This window comes from Sabethes cyaneus, chromosome 2, assembly GCF_943734655.1.
Source record: "Sabethes cyaneus chromosome 2, idSabCyanKW18_F2, whole genome shotgun sequence".
NCBI lineage: Eukaryota > Metazoa > Arthropoda > Insecta > Diptera > Culicidae > Sabethes > Sabethes cyaneus.
The window spans coordinates 65,105,330-65,130,239 of NC_071354.1; the positions used below are offsets into that span (position 1 = coordinate 65,105,330).

The 24,910-nt window shown below is 37.2% G+C and overlaps 2 protein-coding genes across 2 annotated transcripts; one reads left to right on the top strand and one right to left on the bottom strand.

The window, feature by feature from the left end:
• Positions 1-1,527: 1,527 nt before the first annotated feature.
• Positions 1,528-21,477, top strand: LOC128735508 (mitochondrial import inner membrane translocase subunit Tim23-like). Its single transcript, XM_053829990.1, has 4 exons — positions 1,528-1,582; positions 1,644-1,890; positions 1,957-2,169; positions 21,381-21,477. The coding sequence occupies exons 1-4, from the start codon at positions 1,528-1,530 to the stop codon at positions 21,475-21,477; spliced, it is 612 nt and encodes a 203-aa protein (XP_053685965.1).
• A 1,867-nt stretch (positions 21,478-23,344) lies between these two features.
• LOC128736924 (zinc carboxypeptidase-like) lies at positions 23,345-24,783 on the bottom strand. The gene is made up of 4 exons (XM_053831436.1): positions 24,018-24,783; positions 23,754-23,956; positions 23,605-23,689; positions 23,345-23,538 (listed from the first exon to the last, which is right to left on the bottom strand). Exons 1-4 carry the CDS (start codon positions 24,781-24,783, stop codon positions 23,345-23,347), a joined length of 1,248 nt encoding a protein of 415 aa, XP_053687411.1.
• Between the last annotated feature and the right edge of the window lie 127 nt (positions 24,784-24,910).

Genomic DNA, 24,910 nt, shown 5'->3' on the forward strand with positions numbered 1-24,910 from the left:
TCTCGCGTTATGCGCGAGTTATGCAGAAATTTGTGTTTCATTTGTATGGAAGCCATCCTCTTAACGGGGGGAGTAGTCTCTAACCATCATAAGTACCTTCCCCGGCCCCAAAAACCCCTACATGCAATTTTTTTTGTTTAGATTATAGTCACTTTAACCAGTTTTGGGTCATTCGTGACTTCTGCGGTGTTGGGATTTGAACCCGGGTCGTCAGCGTGAGGGGCGTGAATGCTAACCACTACGTCTGAACTGACCCCCACATGCAAATTTTCACGCCGATTGGTTCAATAGTTTTCGATTCTATAAGGAACATACGGACAGACAGAAATTCATTTTTATAGGTAGGGTATGTTGCTGCTTCGACGTAATTGCCTATTCCCGTCCTATCCAATACAAATTATTAAAAATATCAGCATTTTTATGACATACAATGCAAAACTAGTTATTCCCTAATATTTTAGTTTGTTGTCTTTTGCCTATCATACGCGATCAATCAAAGTGAGCTGAGATCTATTTAAATGCGTTTTACCATTACCAGTCCTACCAGCCAAATTTCCTACGTGTTTTCGTGCGACGAAGAAGAAAATGTCGACTAATCGTTTTAATTTCCGCCATTCATAAATGAAAATAACTCTTGCAAGGCATTGTCGTTATTCTACAGCCAGGAAAACTTGCCTGACCGGCAGAAATTTTGCAGAATAATATTTGTCATGCCGTCCTACACAAATACATGCGCATCAGCTTCGTAAACATTGTTGTGATTTTCAGTTTGGACGATTTTGATGGACGGATTTTAAAACGGTACGACGAATTTAAGAGATAAAGTCAGTTGCGTAATTTCAATAATATGCTTTAATAATCGCTTTTCAGTGATTTCAAAGTTCACGGATCGGAAGGTAAGTGTGTGTTAGTCAAATCAGCACAAGAACTTTTGGAGTATTCATTGAATCTATCCAACAAATGATGAAAATTAGAATGGCTTTAATTACTACGACGGGAATTATAAATAAGCCCGATGCATAGATAAAAACAAAAGGTCTATTTGAACAAAAGAATTACTTGAACAAAGAAACAATCAACCAACGCCAACACTTTACTCATTTTAATCGTGTTGGTCGATTCCGACAAATACCCTTAAAATTTTCCCATTCATCTGGGGTAAATTCATATAACCAAAACCAAGGTGAGTTAAAATAGGTGATCTAGTTCTCACAGCTTGTAGAACAAGGGTAACCCAGCGGGGGTGAAAAACAAATTTGAACATCAGAAAACCTCTCTTGACTAACCTTGACCAAAACGAGATTAACGATATAGATACATAGAAAAGGAGAGTAGGTACACTATAGTAGGTAGGTACAATATATTGCGTGGTCTTCATGTTCAAACAGTTGACCCACGTTAAATTATATATTCTCAAAGCAATCTAGATTTTGTGACGTTCATTTGGTAACATTTCAGTTGACGTGTCAACAACTTCCAAAGTAAAATGTGCAAATTATAAGTATTTAAAGTACTAGTGCGAAAAGTATGACAGAAAATCCTACAAAATCAGCCCGATCACCATCTTACATTCCTTTTAAAAGTAAGCTCTTTCATTTGTTTTCACTATACCAACATTGACCTATTGTGCATATTATCGTCAGATTTTCTGCGAGAAAAATTCGGACGTCTCGTGCCGTACGTCGATCATAATGATTTAAACTCGCTGACCGATCTTAACAAGACGAACCAACCACGGCCAGCAGCCCGACGGATGCGGAGCCGAGTGGAGTTGGCTTTCCCCCTCATTGGCGGTTCGTTCATATCCGGATGGTTGCTCGGTGGGCTATCAGGTTTAATCGATGGCCGTTCACAAACGTCTACGGATTCGAGAAAAATTCGACACACTCAGTAAGTAAAGTTGTACTCGATACTTATAATTGAAAAATTTCTTTTAAGAGATATATAATTTTAAAGAATTCGAAATCATGTTCTGAAGCAAGGAAAGTATGTTTCTAATACACTGGCATCAATAGTTTGTATCTATTGTTCAATCGGAGTGATGCTTTTACTAATTCGTGGTAAAGATGGTTCCCTAAATACTACTCTATCGGGTGGAATTACAGGTCTGCTGTATCGTTCTTCTGCAGGATTACGAAAAAGTCTTATAAGTGGAGGCTATGGTTTAGTGTTAGGTTCTCTGCATTCCCTGGTTGATAGATAAAAATTTAACTAAATCTGTATTCTATTTTCAAGTAAATATAAGAGATTTTTGATAATAGTTTTCAGTTTTCCCTTACCAGATTAAGTTTGAAATTATAAAATAAGTTTGGAAACATTCAATACAGTGTGTGCGTTCCATATTTATTTAGCCTTCATGAATACAAGATAAAGAGCTCGAGTAATCTTTTTCGGAATAGAATAAGTATATCCACACAAAAATAGAAACAAACAGGCACCGCCAACAAAAGTTACGAGCTCACCACAACCGACTGCCAGCCTGGCTTCACGTGAGTGAGAAATCGAGCTAATACATTTTATCATGCCCCAGGGAAATAATAGATTAAGGAATAGTATAATTTTATTCACAATATTAAATGCTTTTCTCACCAACTAGGTACTATCTTTCGTGTGTGTACGAAGAGCTGACTTCCACGTGTGCCATTGTTATTCGTTATCCGGGAAAACACGGCAAACTAAATAGGTCGAGGTCCCTTTCGCATCTTCCCCGTGAAACATGATTCGAAACCATTTTCCATTCAATTTAATTCGACTCAGTTAGTCAATTTCGAATGTGGACTTTTGTGGTGATTAAAGGTTGCACTCTCTCCCTTTACACATGGTCTCTGACTCTATCCGGATCGTATCGTATACAGCAGGGGAGAACAGCTTCTTTTCATTTGTTTTTTTTTTTTTTGAAAACAATCAATTTCGAGTATTTTTAAATAAATAAACACGGTGACAAATGCAAATATATCGAAGACCCAGAATGCAACGTGAGCAAAAAATAAAATACCATGACAAATTAATTATTCGCAAAATGTTGATGCACCAAATTGCACCCTCGTGGTGGTGACCCCCGTCAACAGAAGGGGTTTGCATCTTGTTTCAGGCTCGCAGCACACAGCGCTGTGTGAGCTTCGAAGCAATAAAAACTCCCTCCCTTCATTAAATTTATTTATTATCGGGAAATTATTAATTATTATTTCGATTGTGAATTTTTGTCCTGCCTGCAACTGGCCAACCCACCACAGCCGAAACCACTCAATTGAGTCGCTATTGTTTTACTTCCGAGGCCGATTCGTGCACTTTGTATAATATTTCCGCCACACCACTGACTGCGCACCGGCGGCGGCAGGAGGTTGTCCGGGTGACCACGGGTCCGGGGGTTGTAATGTATGCACACAGGTTTGTGAATTACAATTTATTTTAATTAATAGCGATTGCACTAACAGATGGTGTCAATAATCGGCGGTAAATTTTCGTTTTGGGCTCGCGTTCGATGCACGGCGTGCCGTGGCGTGGCCCGAAGAAGCATTGATGGACTGCCGTTTTGCTGTAGTAGCACATGGGGAACTGGATTATCCCCTTTTTTTGTGGAACAAAATTATGTTATTCCAAATTATTTATTATTTCTCAATGATCACAGAATTTGTAAATTACTTTTTAGTAGTAATGCCAGATCGGCGGACTTATCCGTAGTTTTACGAATTTGGGAATTACATACGGACCTACAGATCGAAGGCTCGTATCTCCGGATTTTCATGATCTTTTAGGAAAAGTTGAAATTTTTTTTCAGTTACACAAATTACGAGTGCGCTACATAGCAGAGGTTTAGAGTACCTGCAGACAGTATAATGTATATAAACACAGACTGGCGGAGATGAATCTGGCAGAGCCAAAATTGCGATGACAAAAAGAATGAGCCGGAATTGAATATAAAAATATGGCTTTCGTGTCATTCAGTTTCATGTAATTCTATTCTATCTAGTCATTATCAGTCATAAATTCATAAATCTAGTCATAAATTAAATAGAATGGAAACATTTACGTTAATATGAACTTGCATTTTTCACGTTGTAGGCAGATAGCACTCTTCAGCTTTAACACTCTATGCGTTGAATCGTTGATGGCCATGACATTCGTCACTATCAGGCTTTCGTTCTTCGTCCATAACAACATTAGTAGTATTTAATCATTAGCGAGCCCAGACATACACAAAAGGTAGGAGACCCAAGCTTTCAGAAGAATTTTTCGGCCTGGAAAATCGAGAAATCGGTGGATGGCAACCTATTAATACCTATCACAAAAATACCGGCCGATAAGGCATACAATTCTGACCTTTTGAGTGCAATTGGATTTAAATTTAAGTTTGAAATAGAACTAGAAACTAGACTTGGAAATTTGAGTTGGAAATCGGAATTGGACTTGAAGTCGGATCTGACGTGGGACGTCAAATTAAGCTTGAATTTGGGCTAAAAGTTTATTTCAAATTAAATTAGAAATTCGACGTTAAATTAAATTGGAAAATAAAGTAGAAATTGTACAAGAAAAACGGATTTTAAATCGAAGTTTTGAAACTCGAAATTTAATTTAATATTGGAGTTAAAATTGGACTTGAGATTAAACTTGGGAAATGGGATTACATTTGAAATTAGATTTGAAATTGGCATTCAATTCATAGAAGATATAGTATTTGAAATCAGAGTTAAGCGTTAAAATTGAATTTAAAACTGGAATTAAATTTGATTCGATATTAGATACGAAGTTTTACTTAAAATTAGAACTGTAATTTTTCATCTTACTTACTTTTACCCCTTTTCTGTTCCGATTTTTCTTATTTCCAGTTTTTACTCGGTTTTTTCACATTTTCTGCATAGTTTTTCTTTGTTTTCACTCGTAGATTTCTTCATTTTTCCATTTTTACTTTTTTACATGTTTTTGCTCTCGTTTTTAACTCATTATTTGTGATTTTCTTTTCCGTTTTTTACTTCCCATTCTCTTTTTTTCGTTTTTAGTTTTCGTCTTTTACTAAGCCTTTTTATATCCTTTCTTTCTCGTTTTTCCTCCATACCTATTCCGATTTTCGTCTTTTAGAAGTCCCGATTCTCATTCTTTTGTGTCACGTTTAGTCTGTTTTTGGCTCTCTTTTTTCCTTTTGCCTGTTTCGGGTTTGCTTTTTTATTTCCTGTTTTTCTCCCTTTTCTCTGCCGTTTTTTTCCCTTTAATCCCATTTTTTTCTTCTACCGTCCCATTGTTTGTCCGTCATGTTTCTCCTTTTATATCCCGTTTGACATCTGTTTCGCGTTTTCTTCGTTTCCTATATTTCTTTTTTCTCTTTCGATATTCTTTTCTCTTTTGGTTTCACTTTCTGTTTTGTTTCCATTTCTTGTCTCATTTTCTCTCTTTCTCTCCAGTTTTCCTACATTTTTGTCCCGTATTTTACTTACTGTAGCTTCCTTATATTTTTCTCGTTTTTCCTGTTTTTTCTCTCGTTTCACCTTTTTCATGTCCACTGTTTTCTCTTTCTGTCTTTTTTCTGTTCCGACTTTTTGCTCGTTTATCCTTTTTCTTTCGGTTTTTCTCTCGTTTTAAAATTTTCGTCGTTTTCCCTTTTTCTATTTTTTATTTTCGTCCGTTCCGTTCTTTTTTTTATTATATCTTCTTTTGCTATCACGTTTTTTTCCGTTCCCTTTTGTCATCCGTTTTCATTTTTTCTCTCAAATTTATTCTGTTCGCGCTGCTTCCTCCTTTTTCTGTTTTTCTGTCCCATTTTTCCAGTCATCGTTTTACTCGTTTTCTTTATCGCTTTACTTTATTTTCTCTCAGTTTTCCTTTTTTCTCTTTCCATTTTCCTGTCTCTCCAGTGTCCTTTCTTGCGTCTTTTTCCATATTCTCCTATTTTCATGTTTCCAGTTCTTTGTCTTAGAATATCTAATGTTATTCCTCCCATACTGTCGCCTGTTTTCATTTTACTTTTTTTTATTTCAGTTTTTCTTTTTTTTCTTTATTGTTTACCTTTTTTCTATCCTCTTTTCTATCCTTGATCTTTAAAATAGGATCAAGAATTAACTAATAAAACAAAAAAAAAACAATAATAAACTGAAAGCAGAAGGATAAACAGGAGAGTACAGAAGAAAATTGAGAAAAAATCAAGACGGATGAAAACGTGATAGGAAATGAGTATGTAATACGATGAAGAAGGAAACAGATGAAAATATAGAAAAGATTAAAGATCATCTCAAACTCAAGTTTGACCAGTTTTTGTCCCGTTTTCATTCGTGTTCTTATACAAACGAGAAGAAAAAGAGGAAAAACGTGAGAGGAAAGGAGAAGAAAAAAGGGTTAAAAAAATCGTCACACAATGGAAGGGAAAAGGAGTCGTGAAAAGAATAAAAATGGAAAGAAGAACGGGAAAGTGAAGGAAACAGGAGAAAAAAGCGCACCAGCCAAGAAGAGACAATTTGGCAGAAAAAGAACGAAAGAGAAAAGAAAAAAGCTGGAGAAAAGTAGGAAAAACATACGTTAAACAAAAAAAACGTGAACGTAAAAACAAAAGGGAAACGAGAAGGAAAATGAGGATTAACTGAACAGAAAAAGAGAAAACACAGACCAAAAAAGGAAAAGAAGGGAAGAGTTAAAACGTGACAAGAAAACAAGAGAAAGAGGAAACAGAGGGTAAAACAGGCAGAAGGAGGTAAAAAGGAAAAATGAGAGAGAAAAGGAACAGAGAAGAAATAATCCTGATAGAAAAGGTGGAAGAGCGGGAAAGAAAACGAATCAAAAAAAGGAAAATGGAATAGTAAACTTGAGAAACCCAATGGGAAAAGAAGAACAGCGAGAGAGAGAGAGAGAGAGAGAGAGAGAGAGAGAGAGAGAGAGAGAGAGAGGAAAACCGACAGGGGAAATAAGGTAAATGGGAAAATAAATTCAAACGGGAAACAAAAGGAGAAAGATAGGGCCAAATTGGATGGTGAAAGGGACAGAAAAAGAAGAAAAAAGAACAGGAAACATGGATCCTAGAAAACGGAAAACCGAAGAGCAAAACGAAAAATAGGAGCCACAACAGAAAAAACGGGACATCCAAAAGAGGAAAAACGGAACAGATTGAGATGAAAAACGAGAGGAAAAATCTTTAAAAAAGACGAAAATTGCAATTGCAAAAAGGAAAAACGGAAGAAAAAATACAGGAAACGGAAGGGAAAATTACAAAAACTGAATGGAAAAGTATTGAAAATAATAAAAAATGTGACAAGTAAAGAAGAGAAACGAACAGAAAACACTGGTCAAGAGAAAGCAAAATTTGTGAAAAACGCAACAAAAAGAGGAAAAACGTCGGAAATAAGAAAAAAGTGAAAAAAGCACTAAGAAAACGGTACAAAAGAGAAGAAAAAGTGATCATAAAAGAGCTAAAACATGTGAGAGAGTAAAACGAAATATGTCAATCCATTTGCATGTCCGATTTTAAGCCAAATTTCAAGTCTAACATTGTTCTAATTTTAAATCAAATTTAAACTATTTCAAGTTACTCATTTATCTCAAGTCCAATTTCTAGTAAAATTATATTTCAAATTTCAAATGTAATTCCAAGTCCAATCTGAAGTCCGATTTAAATCCAATTTACGTGTAATCTCTATTTTACGTTCGATTTCGAGTATAATTTCAAATCCAATTTCATGTCCAATTTCAACTTTAGCTTGAAATTCAATTTCGAAAACAATCTTTAAATTTTCTTTTAGTCCGGTTTTACTTCCAGTTTCAAGTAAAAGTCGTAGTCCAAATTATTCCAAATTTAATTTTAATTTTTGAGTCATTAATGTGCAGTTCAATTTGAAATAAACCTTCACGCCCAAATTAGTTTAAATTTAAGTCTAATTAAATGCCACATGTGACATGTCTAGTCCAACTCTAACGCTTACTTCTAGTCTAGTTTCAAGATTAATTTCTAGGCCAATTTAAACCTTGATTTTGAATCTAATTTTATCAGAAAGTTTTCAACCAAATCGGTATTTTTGTGATAAGTAAAAATAGATTGTCCATCGCACGATTTTCCAGGCAAAAACATTTTTCTGAGAGGTCGGGTGCCCCACCTCTTGCTTATGTCTAGGTACGCTAGTGATGTTGAAGCAAAATTATAACCCTTTTTCGGTGATAAAAACATACATGGTAAAACTACAGAATGTATGGAAACGCTGCTCCATGGCTTTTATCGTGTTTTTTTTCAAGTCCATACTCACTCAGAGATTCATACATCACATAAAGATTTATATTCACATAAAAACAATCCAGCAATTCTTGAACTTTTCTTCCGCAAGCCCAGAATGACAAAATACTATTAAAGTAAGCCAAATCAAACGACGACTCCGTAGAAAAGGGATGGTATCGAAATGAATTTGAATATGAATTGACAGATGAGCTGGAAATTGATCCAAATTTCTTCCCCTGTGCGTTGCCGGTTGATTGCGAGTTAAATTTCATTCCATCCATTATGCCGGAAAGTCATCATAGACTGAATAATATCAGACAAGGGAAACGATTGGAATGCATTTTTTATGTTTTATTGATTGGGTCGGTAATTAATGGTATATATTTCAATAAGATTGACAGTTGCGTTAGACTGACAGTAGAATACGGAGTCTCTTTACCTTGTTATTTGACAGTAATAACAATTTGTTATTTAAAATGAAACTTTGTTTGTCAAGCTTCATGCGAAAAATTTTCTCCTACGCTGAACTTGGATAAACCAACACCATTGGAAGTATCCAGCGAAAGACCGCAGTATTTAAGAATTTATTTTTATAGCCACATTTCAAATGCAAAAACGACGTGACAGTTTGCCCGTTACGTTCGAGCTCTTTCTCAAATAAGGCATTAAAAATTTATTGGTAAAGCAGCAGCGCGGCGACATAATATTCTGTTTTTTTTGTTTACCCCCCGTTAGGACCAAAGGTCGTCATTCGCAGTGCCCCTTTACGCTTTGGCGTGTGTCGCGGGAGCACGACAGCGACAGGAGTGAAATGATTGTCAACCTGGGGAAAAGCCCGTCGTCTCGAGATAGAAGACACGACTGCGAATACGGTTCATAATTTTTTACGAACTTAAAATTGCTTGAAGAGCCGTATAATAAATTTGTTTTCTCTGAGGAGTATTTTAATATTTTCCGCTTCTCTCCCTATTTCTTTTTTTTAAGATATGCTCGGAAACAGGGATGCAAAATTGATAAACAATAGGTTTATCAAATTAGTGTGTATGCGCATTTTGCCATTACCATTTCGTATCGACCAGCTTGGTGTAAAAATCATGCCCGGAAGGCAAACATTCCGCAAAACATTAACTGTGATTACACAAAATGAGTTTTCTATTCAAATGAGAAATTATTCGCGAATTTTTTTTAAATGCGTTACGGCTTGTGAGTGTTTTAAGTGCTCGGCATGTGTTGCTTGTGGCGAAAACGGAGGGGTGTGATTCGCGAGTTTCGTTTTTTTTAGGATAATGATGCTTGTCAATATTTTAAAATCTGCTGCGGTTTTTTTTGCCTATCGCAAGTCCCCGGAGAACATTCCAGGCAGTGGCGGGCGGTGAGAATGTGCTGAAATATTTGCACCACGTTAAACCAGCAGGGGAACGATGCGTTGAATTTATCGCGATAAAGACAATGGGTAATCAACAGTTTGAAGATAAAAGTTTGAGTGTTTTCGTTGGCAGCAGCCGGGGACAGTCGACATGTCAACTGACAGGTGGATGGGCGGTCCCGAATGGAAATTTTACTTTGAAATGAGCGGTGTAATTAGCTGGATCGATGTTTGAGTATCGCTGATGATTTGAATGAGTTCTTTTTTTGGTTGGGTCGGAAAAATAACTGACGAAAGTTTTCATCAAGGTTTCACTCACATTGATTTTGTTTGTTAAAAATATATTAATTTAAATTGTTTTCCAATGAGTTTATAGTTAGGTAAATATAACACAACGAGAAAAACTTTTTCTGATTTCAACGTCAGCAACAAAAAAACTCTCGATATGCAAATGAGTTTCCCGTTCCATATTTCATCCAGCATCGCTCATTATCAACGTCGGAAGAGAATAATACACAATGCGGAATTATTAGTAATTGTCGCAATAAATTATCCGACTCTACACAATTATACATATCCTGATATTTTTTTCTGCTGTTGAAAATACAATCAGGATATAAAAATGCCTACTTCTAGCGTCGACCAATCTTTCACTGGGAGAAGAAGGCAAAAAACAACACTCGGCACGGAAAATCCCAATTAACCCTGTAACGAAATACTCTCCATATCTCTCGACTTTCACCCCTGGATTCGAATGTGCCGTACCCGGAGCAAATTTCAAATACGACCGCCCGTGGCGAGTTCTGTCCTCACATATGTTAACTTCTGCTATTGCCAACCATTGCATTGGCATTGCTAGCTAGTGGTAGCCGTAGCTGTGCACACCCTTTGCCACTGTACTGCACTACAGTGAGTATCATCACTCCCTTGAAGTTGATGCTGGCCTGGTGGACTTGGCTTGCACTGACGGGTTCATTAATCATAACACCCCTGCCCTGGTGTGGCTACTTAGTAGTACCGACTTTTGAAGAGCCGTAAATGTTTCGCAACATGCACGCAACGGAGCTAATTTTCTGGTGGCCAAACGGATTTGTCAGAATTGTTTGCTTTTAATGTTTTGCGAAATAGCGGAAACAGAATATTTTATTATTGACTGCTTGTATAATACCTATATAATATTGACATTAATTCTTTTTCGGAGATTATGAATGCTTGAAGACTCGTTTCATCCAAGAAATTGACTATTTGTCTTTTAGAGTTATTTGTGGAATATTGTAGAAAAATTAAGATAAATTTGTGAGAAATTATAATATAATTTCAATACAGTGAGTCCAATACAAACATAAATAGATTAACCACATAATTAGGAGACAAAACTCGATGCAATTCTCGACAAACTCGAAACAACACTGAGAAACAAAATTTATAAATATAAACGACTCTTCTAAAAAGAACTAAGTCTACATTTGAAAAACTGAGGAAAAATGAGCTCATTACTCATATCTGTAACCCAGCTGGATTCGAGGTATGACGCTGGCCTAATAAGCCAGTCGTCGTGTGTTAAACTCGACTGGGAGAAACTGTTAGAGTCAATAGGATCGAAGCAACTGGCCCTGCAATTGTCCTTCACTATAACATCTGTCCTGACAACCAATGCAATTTTTACAATTGATGATCTCCTTAGTTTCGTCACAAATTTCTGCGTTGCTTTGTTGAAATCAAATAAGTCCTCTACCATTTCAAAGGTCTTAATGCATGCGGTGATAGGTCCCTGATATCCAAACAATGTACAATGATAGTGGTGAACGGCCGCCTGGGTTAAAACCACTAATAAAAAAAGTACGATGATAATGGGATCCTAGCAAGCCAGTTGAACGAAGAGAACGTTGCGAGCCCCGAAATATCAGGAGAGATAGAAGCGTCGGTGAAACAATATTATCATTAATTAATTTCGATGTGTTAATTTAAGAATAAGAATTTAAGGTCGTCGGCATATACTAATTTGCAGTCAGATGCGAGTGACAGAGTGACATATTTGAAGAACAGCATGAATAACAAGTGTCCCATATTACTTCCTTGGAGAACTTCTGAATTATTAGAAATTATGAAGATAAGCATGTACCCAGTTTAATGCGTAAAACTCTATAGCGTAGGTAGCAGCTCACCGATTGAACGAATTGACACGAAGCACCAAGTCGCAAAATTTAAGCAGAAGTATTCCGTAATCGATATAGGATGAAGTCCCCCAGTACCGGCCATCTAAGCGTTTTGACATATATAAAATCAACACTTTACAGCAACAGCATTACTTCAGTTTTTATTAACTGGAAGAGTAATATAGAAGACTATTTTCTAATAAAAATGAGTTACACCTACCGGCATCACTAATGAACCATTTTAGAAGCCACAGGAGAAATCGATAAAAATCATTACTTAAAAATTGTGTCTCTCAGTACCGGACACTTAATAGAAACCCTAAAATAAACCAATTCAAGGCTTATAGTTCTGAAAAATACAGGCAAAAATGTTTTAAATCTCTTATTGCTTGCATACTTGTTGACTATCAGCAGTTTTTTATGCACTACATATGCACTACATTTTCTGTTTTTTCCGAAAAATTCATTATCAACTAATTTCCTTGTTTTACCTTTGTTATACTATATAACAAAGGTTTAGAAATTGGTCGAAAAATACGAAATTGATCCAAGGCCCGGAGGGCCGAGTCACATATACCAATCGATAGGGTTCGACGAACTGAGCAATGTCTGTGTGTGTGTGTGTGTGTATGTATGTGTGTATGTGTGTATGTGTGTATGTGTGTTCGCTCCGAATTTTCTATCGCCTGTTACTCGGAGATGGCTGAACCAATTCGACCGCTATTACTTTTGTTTGAAAGGTATTATTGCTCAGTATATCACTATTAAATTGTTTCGTGGTCTGACTTTTCGTTTAAAAGTTATAAGCAAAAATGTGAAAACTACGTGCCACGGTTTTCTCCGGAACCACGCCACCAATTTTAACGATCTTAGTACCAAAGGAAAGCTCTTACTATTACTAAACGTTTTGCTAAGTTTTATTGAAAACGGACAAGCAGTTTAAAAGTTAGCCTTGAAAAACCTGTTTTGACGAGGTACAAATGAACGCCTGTTTCTCAGAGATGGCCAAACCGATTTACGCGCTATTAGTTTCATTTGGCAGGTAATATAGCCGAATAGATCACTATTGAATGGTTTTTTGATTGGGCGTTTAATTTGAAAGTTATAAGCAATCGAATATACCACACCAAAATTGACAATAATTTATAATGATTTTAACCAAGATAATTTAACTAATTTCAATTATTTTAATATCAAACGAGAGGTTTTCACACTACGATTATATATGCAAAATTTCATAAGAGTTGGTTTTACCGGTCAAAAGATATTAACCCTCAAACACTCACGCCAACTGTTGTAACACGGTTACTTGCACGCACAATAGCCTAAAATCAAAGAAAACGTGCACACTAGGAAAACTTGGTTTTAAGTTTATCGAACCTTTGGAAGAGTTTCTTAAAATTGAAAGCTCTATCGTCTGGTAGAATTTGAATTTTGATTAATCCCCCTAAAAGTGAAATAAAAAAAATTATTTTCCTTCAGTTTCAATATAACACATTGATGTGTTCTGCAAACTTTTAGAGCATATTATTACAAGAAATTTTGCTGAAAACAGTAACCTTCTATCTCTTCAGTGTACGTAGAAAAATCTTATTTATTGTATATGAATTTGTAAAATCAGTTTTTCTATTCTAACTCTGCTTGTAATTGTTGTATGACTTTTTCGTGTATTACAAAGTTGTACAAATAATAAAAATACACAACTTTGCTGAATTTAGAATACCTCTATGTTTGCTTGTTTAGTAACTGTAGAACTTTAATTGTAAAAAATAACCTGATTTTGACCCCGAATTACTCGACTACCAACAGACGGATACATTTTAAACATTTACATTTGCTGGTAGTTTTACTGCATACAGACAGCATTTTTCCATATGAAGAAACGAGAGAAAATTCCAGTTGGGGTCAATTGCGGTACACCTCACATGCTACTTGCTTCGCTTCTGTGATGTCAGTTTATGCTAATCTTGTTTCCTAACAATTTAAAGTATTAATGCATTGAATAATTCTGACATTTTGCTCATAACAAGTTTACTGAAGAATATACGTTAGTGTATACGATTTGTAACTTTATAACAAAATGGCATTCAAAAACCTACACATGTTGTACAAAATACAACAGCGTGAGTAACCGAAGGTTAATAAAAATTGATGAAATTTATTCAAGAAAACTTTATTGGAAATTCAAAATCAAATCAAAATCAAAATTTATAAGTGCTTCTATTTGTTCAAATTTTGTAAACTTATTAAATTTCCAAAAATTTTATGTCAACCAAACGTGTCGATTTCTTCCTCAAATAGCAAGTAAGACCGTATAACAAAGGTTCCTTTCACCACTAGGTGGATTAAATCAGGTTTTTTTATTAGGTACACCGGGGCAAGTGGGACCTAAAAAATGCATAGTTTGGGTTTAATCCACTATGTTTTCTATACCTATGATTATTTCAAAATTCTTTCAGCACAGAAACTCTTCAGTGGTATCACTTCGAAGGATTAATTACGAAAAAGGCCTATCAATTTACATGAAATGAATCTGGAGGAGAATTTTCAAAATTATGGCGATAGATCCCACTTGCCCCATTTACCCCAAATTTGATTAAAAAGCATAAAATAATAGTAAATGGTGTAAGTTATAACACAGGAATGTTAAAGCATTGCAAGAAGCAATCAAAAACAATATTTGTACGAAGGGTTCATTCAAAAATAGGGTAGCAAAATCAGATCACAACGGGCGACTTTATAATTGATATAAAACACAGATCGCGGTTCAAACCCCCCCAGAAGAAAATTTGTTCTACACTTTCAAGCTTGAAATTTCACAACCATCAGTTTAGAGCAGGACCCGACAACGTCACTTTCAATTGCAAATCGTCACTCGACAGTGAAGCAATGAAGCTTCTTCAATCAGTGTCAGTAAAACGGGTTTCACTTCAACATGACGATCGGTTTTAAAGTTTCATTTTCACTTTTCTATCAAATATTCAGTAGAAGTTCTGTAACTTTTAACGCAAATGAAGTGAATTTGCGTAACATTTCCTATATGTATGTCCACGCATGTAATATTCAATTTTCGTGCTTAACTTTCAGTTGTCGTCACTTGGAATAGTCACCAACTTCAGCTAAAGCTTGCTTGAAACGTTCTGTTCAATAAATGAAACCAGTCGCTTCATGTATGATGCGAATTTGAGAGAAAGTCAGCTTCATTTATTTGTTTCGACTATGCCGGGTCCTAGTTTAGAGCACAAGAAAATTTACAGTGCTGGTTGTACGATCCTCGACAGCAGCTTAGAGTCGGGATGGTTCGTGCTGTTTTAAGCTTCATTCAACTTGATTTTGGGTTACTCGTCGCTCATTTCGTAGGCGTTTCTGACCTTGTAGATTTTTTTTCTTTTTAAAAAATAAAAAATGTCGGTTAGACTCGGTCAAGCCATATCGCACGTTGAGTCCCTCTGTTCTGGGTGACGGTGGGGTTGTTGAATATAACCTTTTTCCTTACGACGTATCCTGTTCACCGTAGCTTACTGACTATTGCCAAAACCATTGGTAGTCTCCTCAAGTAGTGTCCTTTGATTCAAGCACCTGCGTCACTCTTCACTTCCACCTTGTACTCCGCCAAATATCGTCCGCAAGCGCGTGTATGTCCTCAGTGCGCATTGTTAAATCCCTAAAAACTATCGGTCTAGTAGGGGGTTTGTACATTGTCAGCTTCGTACGGCGGCTTATGCCTCTTGATCGTACCGTATTGCGAAGGGCAAAGTAGACTCGATGTCCTGCTTGAATACGTCGCTGGATCTCCTCCTTTGTTTTGTGTTGCTGTCCGTGGTCACCAGCGATCCCACAAATCTACCACTTCTGGTTCGTCGTTGTCAACAATTACCGTCCGCGAAAAGCGCGCGTTGGTCTCGTTTGGACCTCTATCATGTATGTATTTTATCTTCGACGCATTTATTCTATGCTCAATCCGCCTGGACTCTGCTTTCAGTCTAGCGCAAATGACCTCCGCCGTGATAATGTTTCTGGCTTTAATATCAAAGCGCAAAGCCTGCGTAGTTTGCTACAATTACTGAAAATCAAACTTCTCGATTGGATATCTGCTTGTCGAATTACCCCCTCAAGAGTGATCTTGAGAAGCATGCAGGATAAGTTGTCAGCTTGTTTCGACCCTGGCCGCGTCTCGAAGGGACTCGATCCTATGGACTCTTACAGCCTCTCCCAGCCGAGATTCGAACACACAACATGCCTCGATGCCAACTTAAAAGCAAAATTTTAACATTTCTCTTATTTTATTTTAATTCGATTTTTTTGTCAAATGAATAGCTTTTAACTGAAAATAATTCTCCATTTCTTGAATAAACTGCATAAGTTTAGGCTATATTCGATTTTTTTTGTAAAACCCCCCCAAGAAACTTTTCTGGCTACGCCCCTGTTGTAAAGCATTATTGTAATGAAATGTAGTACAATATGTCGTTGTATCCAATTCTTGCGAGACGTAAGTTAGGTTTAACCATTGTTTAATAGCTCGAAAATACGATTATGATCTGTTTGTTCTACCATGCGCAATTCGGTAGAGCTACTCATAAGAGATAGTTACGCTATAATAACCACAACACTTTATTGTTTCAATTCCAGTTGCAGATTTGCTTAATTATGTCAAATTTGCCTTTCCAAATTCAATTAACATCGTTTAGGTGTAGCCAAAATGTGACCAAACTGTTTGTTCCCTCATAAGCTGTGCATGTGGACTTCTTTTTTGGGGCCACTTGGTTTTATTTTAAAGCTTTACTGATATAAATATTATGCAATTGAACTGAAAATGTTCGGTAGTACATCTAAAAAATGTATTAAGACAGGAAGTTTTATTCTGAAACACTTTTAATAGGAAACTATTTTTAATAGGTCCCACTTTCCCCGGGTGCTTCGAAGTGTCGACCTTTTTTCTACCCATTTTTTTTGTCAAATTAAACAACTAGTTTTTGGGTGTAATTTGTTAATAGACACGTTATGTTCACCTACTGACAGAAAAACATGTACTTTTACGTAAAGCTTGCGGCCAAAATATCATTTCTAGAAAGGTACGTCAAACTTACAACGCAAATTGAAAATAACGCTCAAATTTTAAGTCCAATTTTGATGTTTGGAATGTCTGTTATAAATAATCTATAATTTTAATACATGTATTTGAGTTGTATCTTTCATTTCTAGAAAGGCTCGGTTGGAGAAAATCAGGTTGAAGAGAGTTATGAGCTCCGTTCCCACTTACCCCGGGGTACCTTACTATAACAAAGGTAAAACATAAAATATAATTTTCTTTTAAAATTAGTTTAGAAACATATAAAACATATGCTTGCCATTCTCTCAAAGGGGTGGTTGTATTCTTGTAAAATGCGAGTAATAAAAGCTAAGTATGAAAAACAAATTTTTTGAGAACTTTCAAAGAAAATGCTCTATAGTGCTGCACGCGGTAGAAATAGAAATTTTATTTCTTTAGCAAAGTTACTTGTTTTTACAATATTTACAACTTTGCCGAACAAACTATGTCTGTATTTCCTAATAGAAAAAAGTTATTTTTTTATTTTTACTATCGTAAACGACGACTAACTTTAGACACTTTTCGATTATGGAGGTATTCATACAAACAAAATTGCTGAAAACTTGAAATGCTAAAATGAAAGCAAAAAACCCGGTTTTTGGATCAATATAATTTTTTTTATCTCTCGAGATACCAAAACCAGTGTATTCTACACATTGCAATAAATGTTTGCTAAATTTAGCAACCTACACAATTGTGTGGGTTCGGCCTTATCTTATACCATTGCACTATGGGCAAAAACGAGCCGAAAAAACGGACGCAATTAAGATATGACTTGCAGGCTGATAAAATGTAGGTGATCTTATGTAAAATTTGCCGGAGAATCGCATGGTGCCCACCGCTTTCCTGTTTGTCATCGGGAAGTGGCCCATTTTGCTCATTTTCTCCTATTTTTAACATTTTTTTACCCTTTTTGGACTATACCAAGCCAGGCTTTGGAAAAACAAAACATGAAAGTTCACAGAAGTCCTCAGAATTGAATAAGGTTGACCCCGTTTAGTTTAGAGCGAGATCATCGCTTCGAGGCTCATAGACTTCAGCTTCTGAAGCAGCGGAACGGTCGTCTACGTGACGCACCGGAAATATGGGCGTAACTTTTTGCAAGTTAAGTTTTTACTAACCTTAATACAACAGATATACCGGAACGTCCAGATTGGTTTAAAAACATTCAAATGTTGATCCAAAAATTTGTCTTAGAAAATCCCGTAGTTGAATACGTCATTTGCCACACTTCTTTATTATTTTACAATTTATAAATGACCAGTTTTAAGTTCCGGTAGTACTCTAAACGGAAGTTCCGTAGTGTGGAGCATGAACGAGTGCTCTACAGTATAATGTATTAATTCTTACTGACCCAAAATGAGATGGCAGCAGCTGATTTCGTTTTATTTCATTTGTTATCTATGACATTAAAAATAAATCCCACTGCGATCTGGAATATCTCCGGGAAAATGGATCTTAAACTTTCTAATATATTTTTTCATTGAAGGTCAATCCAAGGTGGTTCTTTGAAGACAAGTTGTATAAAAATCGATCAAAAAATACTAAAGATAGAGCCAAAAGTGTAACAGCAAGTACACTTATTTTTGAAGTCCCGGCGGGAACGTAAAGGTAAAAGTAGGTATACAATAAAGCCGAACCTACACAATTGTGTAGGTATGATAAACGATGTGCATAAGTAAGTTGTAAAAGTTATTTCCCGTAAATTTTTAATTACATCAATTAGAAATAGTTATTACCAATAATTTTTTATCTCAACAATTTCGAAATACGAATCCAATAAGAAAATACGACAGATAAAACTTTTTGCTGTTTTTACAGAATTTTCAAGACTAGACAATAATGAATCCAAGCACAAAAGAAAACTTCTTTTCATCTATTTTCTATTTTTTCTACGAGTTACGATGTTTACACGAGAGATTGGTGCCATATACGTAAAAGTACGACGTTTAGAAAGGAAAGGAAATTTTTTTAAAAGTAGTCATGTCTCACCTACACAATTGTGTGGGCTCGGGCTTAAAGGGTTAAGGGGGACCCTCACTGGAAAGTCGAAAAATTTGTTCATTTTGCATTTTCAGAAGCCTTTTATCTTCAGAAACGTTACGGCCAAAGTATTTTTTGGTACATGGTCTCGTTGAGAATTAATAGTAAAACTGTGGGATCACATGAAGGGAAGTGCAGTGCTGTACAATAGTTTAAACGCGCTCTCCTCGAAACCATATGTTTTCAGCGACGGCACGTGTATCTCAGTATCTAGAAGTCCGATTTGGTTGATTTGTTTGTGACGTGTAAAAATTAATTATCTAAATTGTTGACGTAGCCGCTTTTCGATATCTCAATTTTTCAATTTTCACTGCATTTTTCAAAAAAAAACCTTACACTTCGCAACCAGTAAGAGATAGATAGTTTTTTTCCTTGTTGGGGACCTTGGACCACTGCGACCAATTCTTTGATCTATTGTGGTGTGTCCTCTTTTGCTGTATGCCTTTACTTATGAACAGCTACTATGTCGTTTAGTAATTGTTTTTTTTAATTGAAGGCATCATCTCAACACGGTAATATGTTGAGATAAATTGTACTACTTTCTGAGGAGAACTAGCCCATATTTCCGAAGGCTCCAACAGTCCTTTATCAAGAAATTTACGCCTTTTATTGAATAGTGCCGTGCATTCACACAGCATATGATGAGCACTTTCTCACTCCAGGTTGCAGAAACGACATCTATCATCATTAAGCTTTCATATTACCTTCAGATGGTATTTGCTTGGACAATTACCAGTAACCACTCCGCTAAAAGTACTCAAATCTTATTTTGAAAGATTCAATAGCGTTTGCGTGATTGAGGCATTTGGCTTAATAAATCGTTTTGCATGACGGGCTGATAGAGTATTATTCCAGTTCAATATGACCTGATTCTCTTCCCATTTTTTCAGTTCCATCTTGCACGTACTATTGGATACCCCACAGAAAGGTTCGGGACCTATAAATTCCATAGTAGATCCAGATCTAGCTAATTCGTCTGCTCTTTCATTACCTTCTATACCACAGTGCCCGGGAACCCAAAAGAGGTTTACCCTGTTGTGTGTAGAAGCAGTTTTACACAGTTCCAGACTAATTTAGAAGTGCAAGCAACAGATTTTAGAGCTTTCAGAGCTGCTTGACGCATGACATTCATGCACTTGCAATTTTGAACGAAAGGTGTTGCGGACCATTTTTGGCGGAATAAAACGGATAGCGGAGAGTGGCGTAGGCATATTAACTACGAATTTCAGGCACTACTTGGAGAGATTCTCATCGTGCATCTAGCGAAAATTGGGTGACTACGATGGGCCGGCGACGTCACAAGGATGTACAGTGAAATCCGTTCTCTTCAAGAACCCCGCCGGCACTACCCTACTAGCACGGTTGTTATAAAGTAGTTCTGGTAACCGAATTATGACTAATTTCAGTCGTGATCCGGTTGCTTCAACTAAATGGACTTAAAGTGTGCTACTTGGGTAGGAATAGAGGGGTCCAACGTACTAAATGGCTTGTTCAGGTTGAAGCCGACTTATGTGTAGCCCAGAACCGAGTACAGTGGAGACGAATTCTTGATACGGCAAGAGCCCCCCGGTTCCATACTGGTGGAAGAAGAAAAAGAAGAAGATAGCAAACAAGTCATAGCTGCGTCATTTTTCAACAGATGGATCTCGTTGCGGTGAGTACAAGTGACCGTGTAAGCGGGACTTATGGTAAATTTGACTAGAACTGATCGACTCTGCCGTCACCAAGAACATGGCCGTTTTGATCGATTGTCGGTACTTCTCAGACATCATTGACTTGAACTACTAGCGATTAGTATACACAAAAAACTCCTTGTTGTGAACAACATACGGTACCGATGCCAGTCTGGAATTAGTTTCGTGCGGCTAAAGCAGCTTGACGTTGCCCGGAAAGAGGTGTCAGCTTTGTGGGACAGATTTGTGGAAAGTTATCGGACCGACTTTCTTGAAAGACGATCAACGACGAATCAAATGTTTATGCCATAAATACAGAGTCTCTACACACCGTCTGTTTTTCGATTTTGAAGCTGCATATGATACCATCTACCGCAAAGTACAATGGAAAATCATGGACGAGAATAGTTTTGTCTGGAAGCTGACCATACTGATTAAGATTATGATTAATGCAACGCAGTGGTACATTGTCGAGTTTATTCGAATGCAGTAGAGGGTTTGGTCAAGGAGACGATCTATTTTTCCTGCAGTTCAATATAAAGCTACTGAATGTTATGACCAGCGTTTCAATGCGAAAACAAGCAAGTTCAGTGCATTGGAACAAAATTGATACAAATATTTAACATGTTTCTATGGAAATTGGTTATTTTTCACATTTTGTCGTACATAGTTCAAGCACTCACATGTTTATGTTTTAAATCTCAGCAAAGATCACGTTTATCTGTTTGAAATGAAGAATTAAAGTGGAAGCAGTAACAAGAAAGTCATACCATCGTTGCAGATGTTCCAAAAATATACTAGAATAACATCTATTCTATTCACCGAAACTTATAAATACTAAACATGGCAAGCCAGCACCTACGTACAGAATTCCACTGGACGATGGTTTAAGTGGCAACTGGGCTGATGAAGGCGGTGATGCTGATGACGATGCGATGAAAAAGACACCGAACAAGAAACAATAATCGAAAGAGCCTCCTTATGCTCCGACAAATGCCGGACCGCCCATAGGATCGAGAGAAAAAAAAACTTTCGACATCAAATTTCTATTCCTGGGACAGTCCCGCGGGAATTTGTCCATTTCTGGTTGCATGCCGCCACCAGCGAGCGGTGGTGGTCGAGGACGATTTGTTTGCTCGGAGTGTGGCTTTGAATGCGAAAAATCCAATCATAATTTCCCGTGCCAAACTTATGTCCACGATTCCTTCGAAAGCTTGATTTATTACATTTGTTTCAAATGTGCTACATCGTTCGTCACCACATCTGCTCTGGTATGATGACTGATTATTCAAATACTCGGCAGTGTTATACTCTTTAACAGGATTCGGAAGCATTTTCATTCTATCGAAACCGGTCTTAATAAATCTCGAGTGTAGGAAAAAATCCCCCACAGTACCGGTAATAAATCCATAAATAACCCATTTTGTTACGGCTCATCCCATCAAATTACAACAGATTATTTGGCTCACGAGGAATAACAACACCACCAGATTGTACCTTCCACGTGTAATCTTCCTTTACTTTGGACACCTACCTCTACTTGACGTCTTTTTTTTCCCGGGCTAGGATTTGGTTTTGTTTGCTTATTTGACTTTGAAATTTATCCCTTTTTGCTTCCGTGCGGCGGAGGCCGAAAATCGGTCCTTAATCCATGTGCTCTCCTGACTGCTGCTGTTCACTCCCAGCATTCTCAATAATTTGTATTTATTTGTTTAATTTCATACCTTTCTCTTCAGGTTTCGGTTTCGCTTTTTTTTGTGCCAAATCATGGTATGATCATAGATTCGTATACATTTTATTTGGCGGGTTTGAACGACTGTGTCTTCTTCCTTTTTTTTGTTTGTTGCAGTCCCAACTGGTTGTTTCGAACTTTTGTCGAATTCGTGGTAGAACTCCAGGGGATTTGCCCGGGATTTTCGTTGTTTTCGCTGGCAATATTTCCAAAACATTTATTTTCCTCGGCTGTTCCACCGTTTGTTGTCGAGGATAAGCAAGGGAGATCACCCGGTAGGAATGTGTGTTTCTTTTGAATTCAGAACATGTCTGAAAATGTGCTTTTGCTGCTGCTAACTGTAAAGAAACAATTTCTTCGCCTGCCTGCAGCACATGTCAGGCGGTTATGATGTGTTAAGCCGTGATGTTGCAGCAAGATTTATGAGAGAAACTATGATTAATGGTCCGTTCCGTGCAGGTATTCTGGGTGGCTGGGAGAATATTTACGCGAGAAAAAATTTCTGTGGCGTTTCCTAGAACAATACGAGTCATGTTTTATAAAAATATTTTTGAACTATTTTTTCCATTGCTTTTCCGTATTTTATTTCTGTAGATTCGGATTATGAGAGATTTCAAAATTTCCATTGACAATATGATATGTGATTGGAATTTTTTAGCACATGCCATGGCAACAGAATTGAAATGGAACGTAAGCAGCGCAAATTTATTTTGAGACAAATTTTAAAGCCTGATGCAAATAGACTGCAGTTTATTCGGAGCGTTTATTCCGGGTTGAACTAAAAGGCCAATCGTCATAACGTCAGTATTAGGAAACCGGTTACAGTGGAAACACCCAAAATAATTCACATCTCGTCTGCGATCAAACTTCATAGTAATCAAATGATAAGCGCTGATTTATGGCATTTAACGTATTAGCTGGGAAATTTTATTAAGCGCTTATCTAGATGTATTTTTATGACGCTTACATTGGTATTCACATGCTTCTACTAATTCTTATTTTAGACTCTAAGACCATGTCATCGTCCCATTGAAAGTAGAAAATTACCTTGTAATCAAACTAATTTTTAATCATATCACTATGCTCAATAAAGCATCAGTTTAATGAATTCCACGATTTTTTCCTTCCTCCAAGATAACAATAATAGAGTCGAGGGTTTCCTGAGAGTTGGGAATGATCTGCTGTGGAGGTAGTACAAATCCATAAGTGCCCGTATCACGTAGTTCATATGCAAACACGATCGGAGTTTTGTAAACTCCCTTGATCCAATCGATACTGCCGCCGGATGCAACATCTGTAAGTATAAAAAATGTTTAATTATTGTCTGCATGCGAAATCGCCTAGAAGAATAGGTTCTTACAAATAGCTTCAGCGATGTTGCCAATCCTGTATACTGTTCCGAAGCGTTCCCTAAGTTTTTGTATTGCTTTCGTTCCTACCTCCATCTGCAAGATTTTTTTCTCTTATAAACTCTGATATTGAGTGTAACGCAGTATTAGAAAATCTTACCATTTCCGCATAGTTATCCAAGGGGGCAGTCGTGTGTCCATACGGGAGCAATAACAGCTGAGAGTAAGAATGGAATGCGAGATAAGTACTAATCGTTGATTCAACCGATGTGAAAAACTCTGATAGTGATTTAGTTTCTGGTTCCGAGAATGCTTCCGGTCCAGCGAATGTATCAGAACACGGTGTACTGGATGCGCCACCCTCTACGGTAGAAATAAAGTAAAGTAACTCAATGAATTTGTCCGATTACAAACCAGAACTCACGCATAAAGTTATAACCCCAGTTGCGGTTAGGATCGGCACCAAAGCAAAGAATACTATGCGGTTGTCGAGTTTTCCTCCACTGGCGATTCGTCGTGTGGGTATAAACGTAACCATCGGGGTTAGTAACCGGGAAGAAGTACCAGTCGTAGTTCTCCGCAATGTTGCGCACCTGTGGATCCGAAGAGCTTACCAGCTCGTTCAAAATCCACGTCAACGTAGCCGCACTAACCCACTCGCGAGCATGAATCGTACCTTCCATGAAAACACCCGGATTGCCTACCTTGTAGGAAACCTTAACTCCACGAATTTCCCGACCCTCAAACGATGTTCCACCCACAATCGAACTCAACACACCGGGATTCTGTGCCACAAGGCCATCCATCCAGGCGTAAATCTGATCTAAGGTATAGTATGCATTCCATCCGAAATCTTCCTTCGTGGTTCGCCGGCTCTCATCATCAAACAACTTCTGTAGATTTTCCACAGTCATTTCCGCGCCTAATCCATGTCGATCAACCAACTCGGAGAACTCAGCAAACTTGTGAGGCGGTACAACAAGGTCGACTTTGCTGTTCAATTGCACCGGTTCAGCCCAGAAATTGTAACCTTCACCTAGCTGCTCAATAGCCTGTAGCACTTCCAGCTGTTCCAAGTTATCGATTCGAACCTGATAGAGACGATAGTTATCGAATCGAGCCTTTTCAGCTGCGATAACCGATGAGCCAGCGGCTAGAATAACCGCCAGCAGCACGAATTTAAAAACCATCGTTCGGATGAAGGTGTACAAAGCCACTACTAAACCGTATCATCATTCGAAATGCTCTTATATAGCATACAATGGTCATAAAACGAGTTAAAAATCTACCGTGACGTGAGACTATATCTAATCGCTA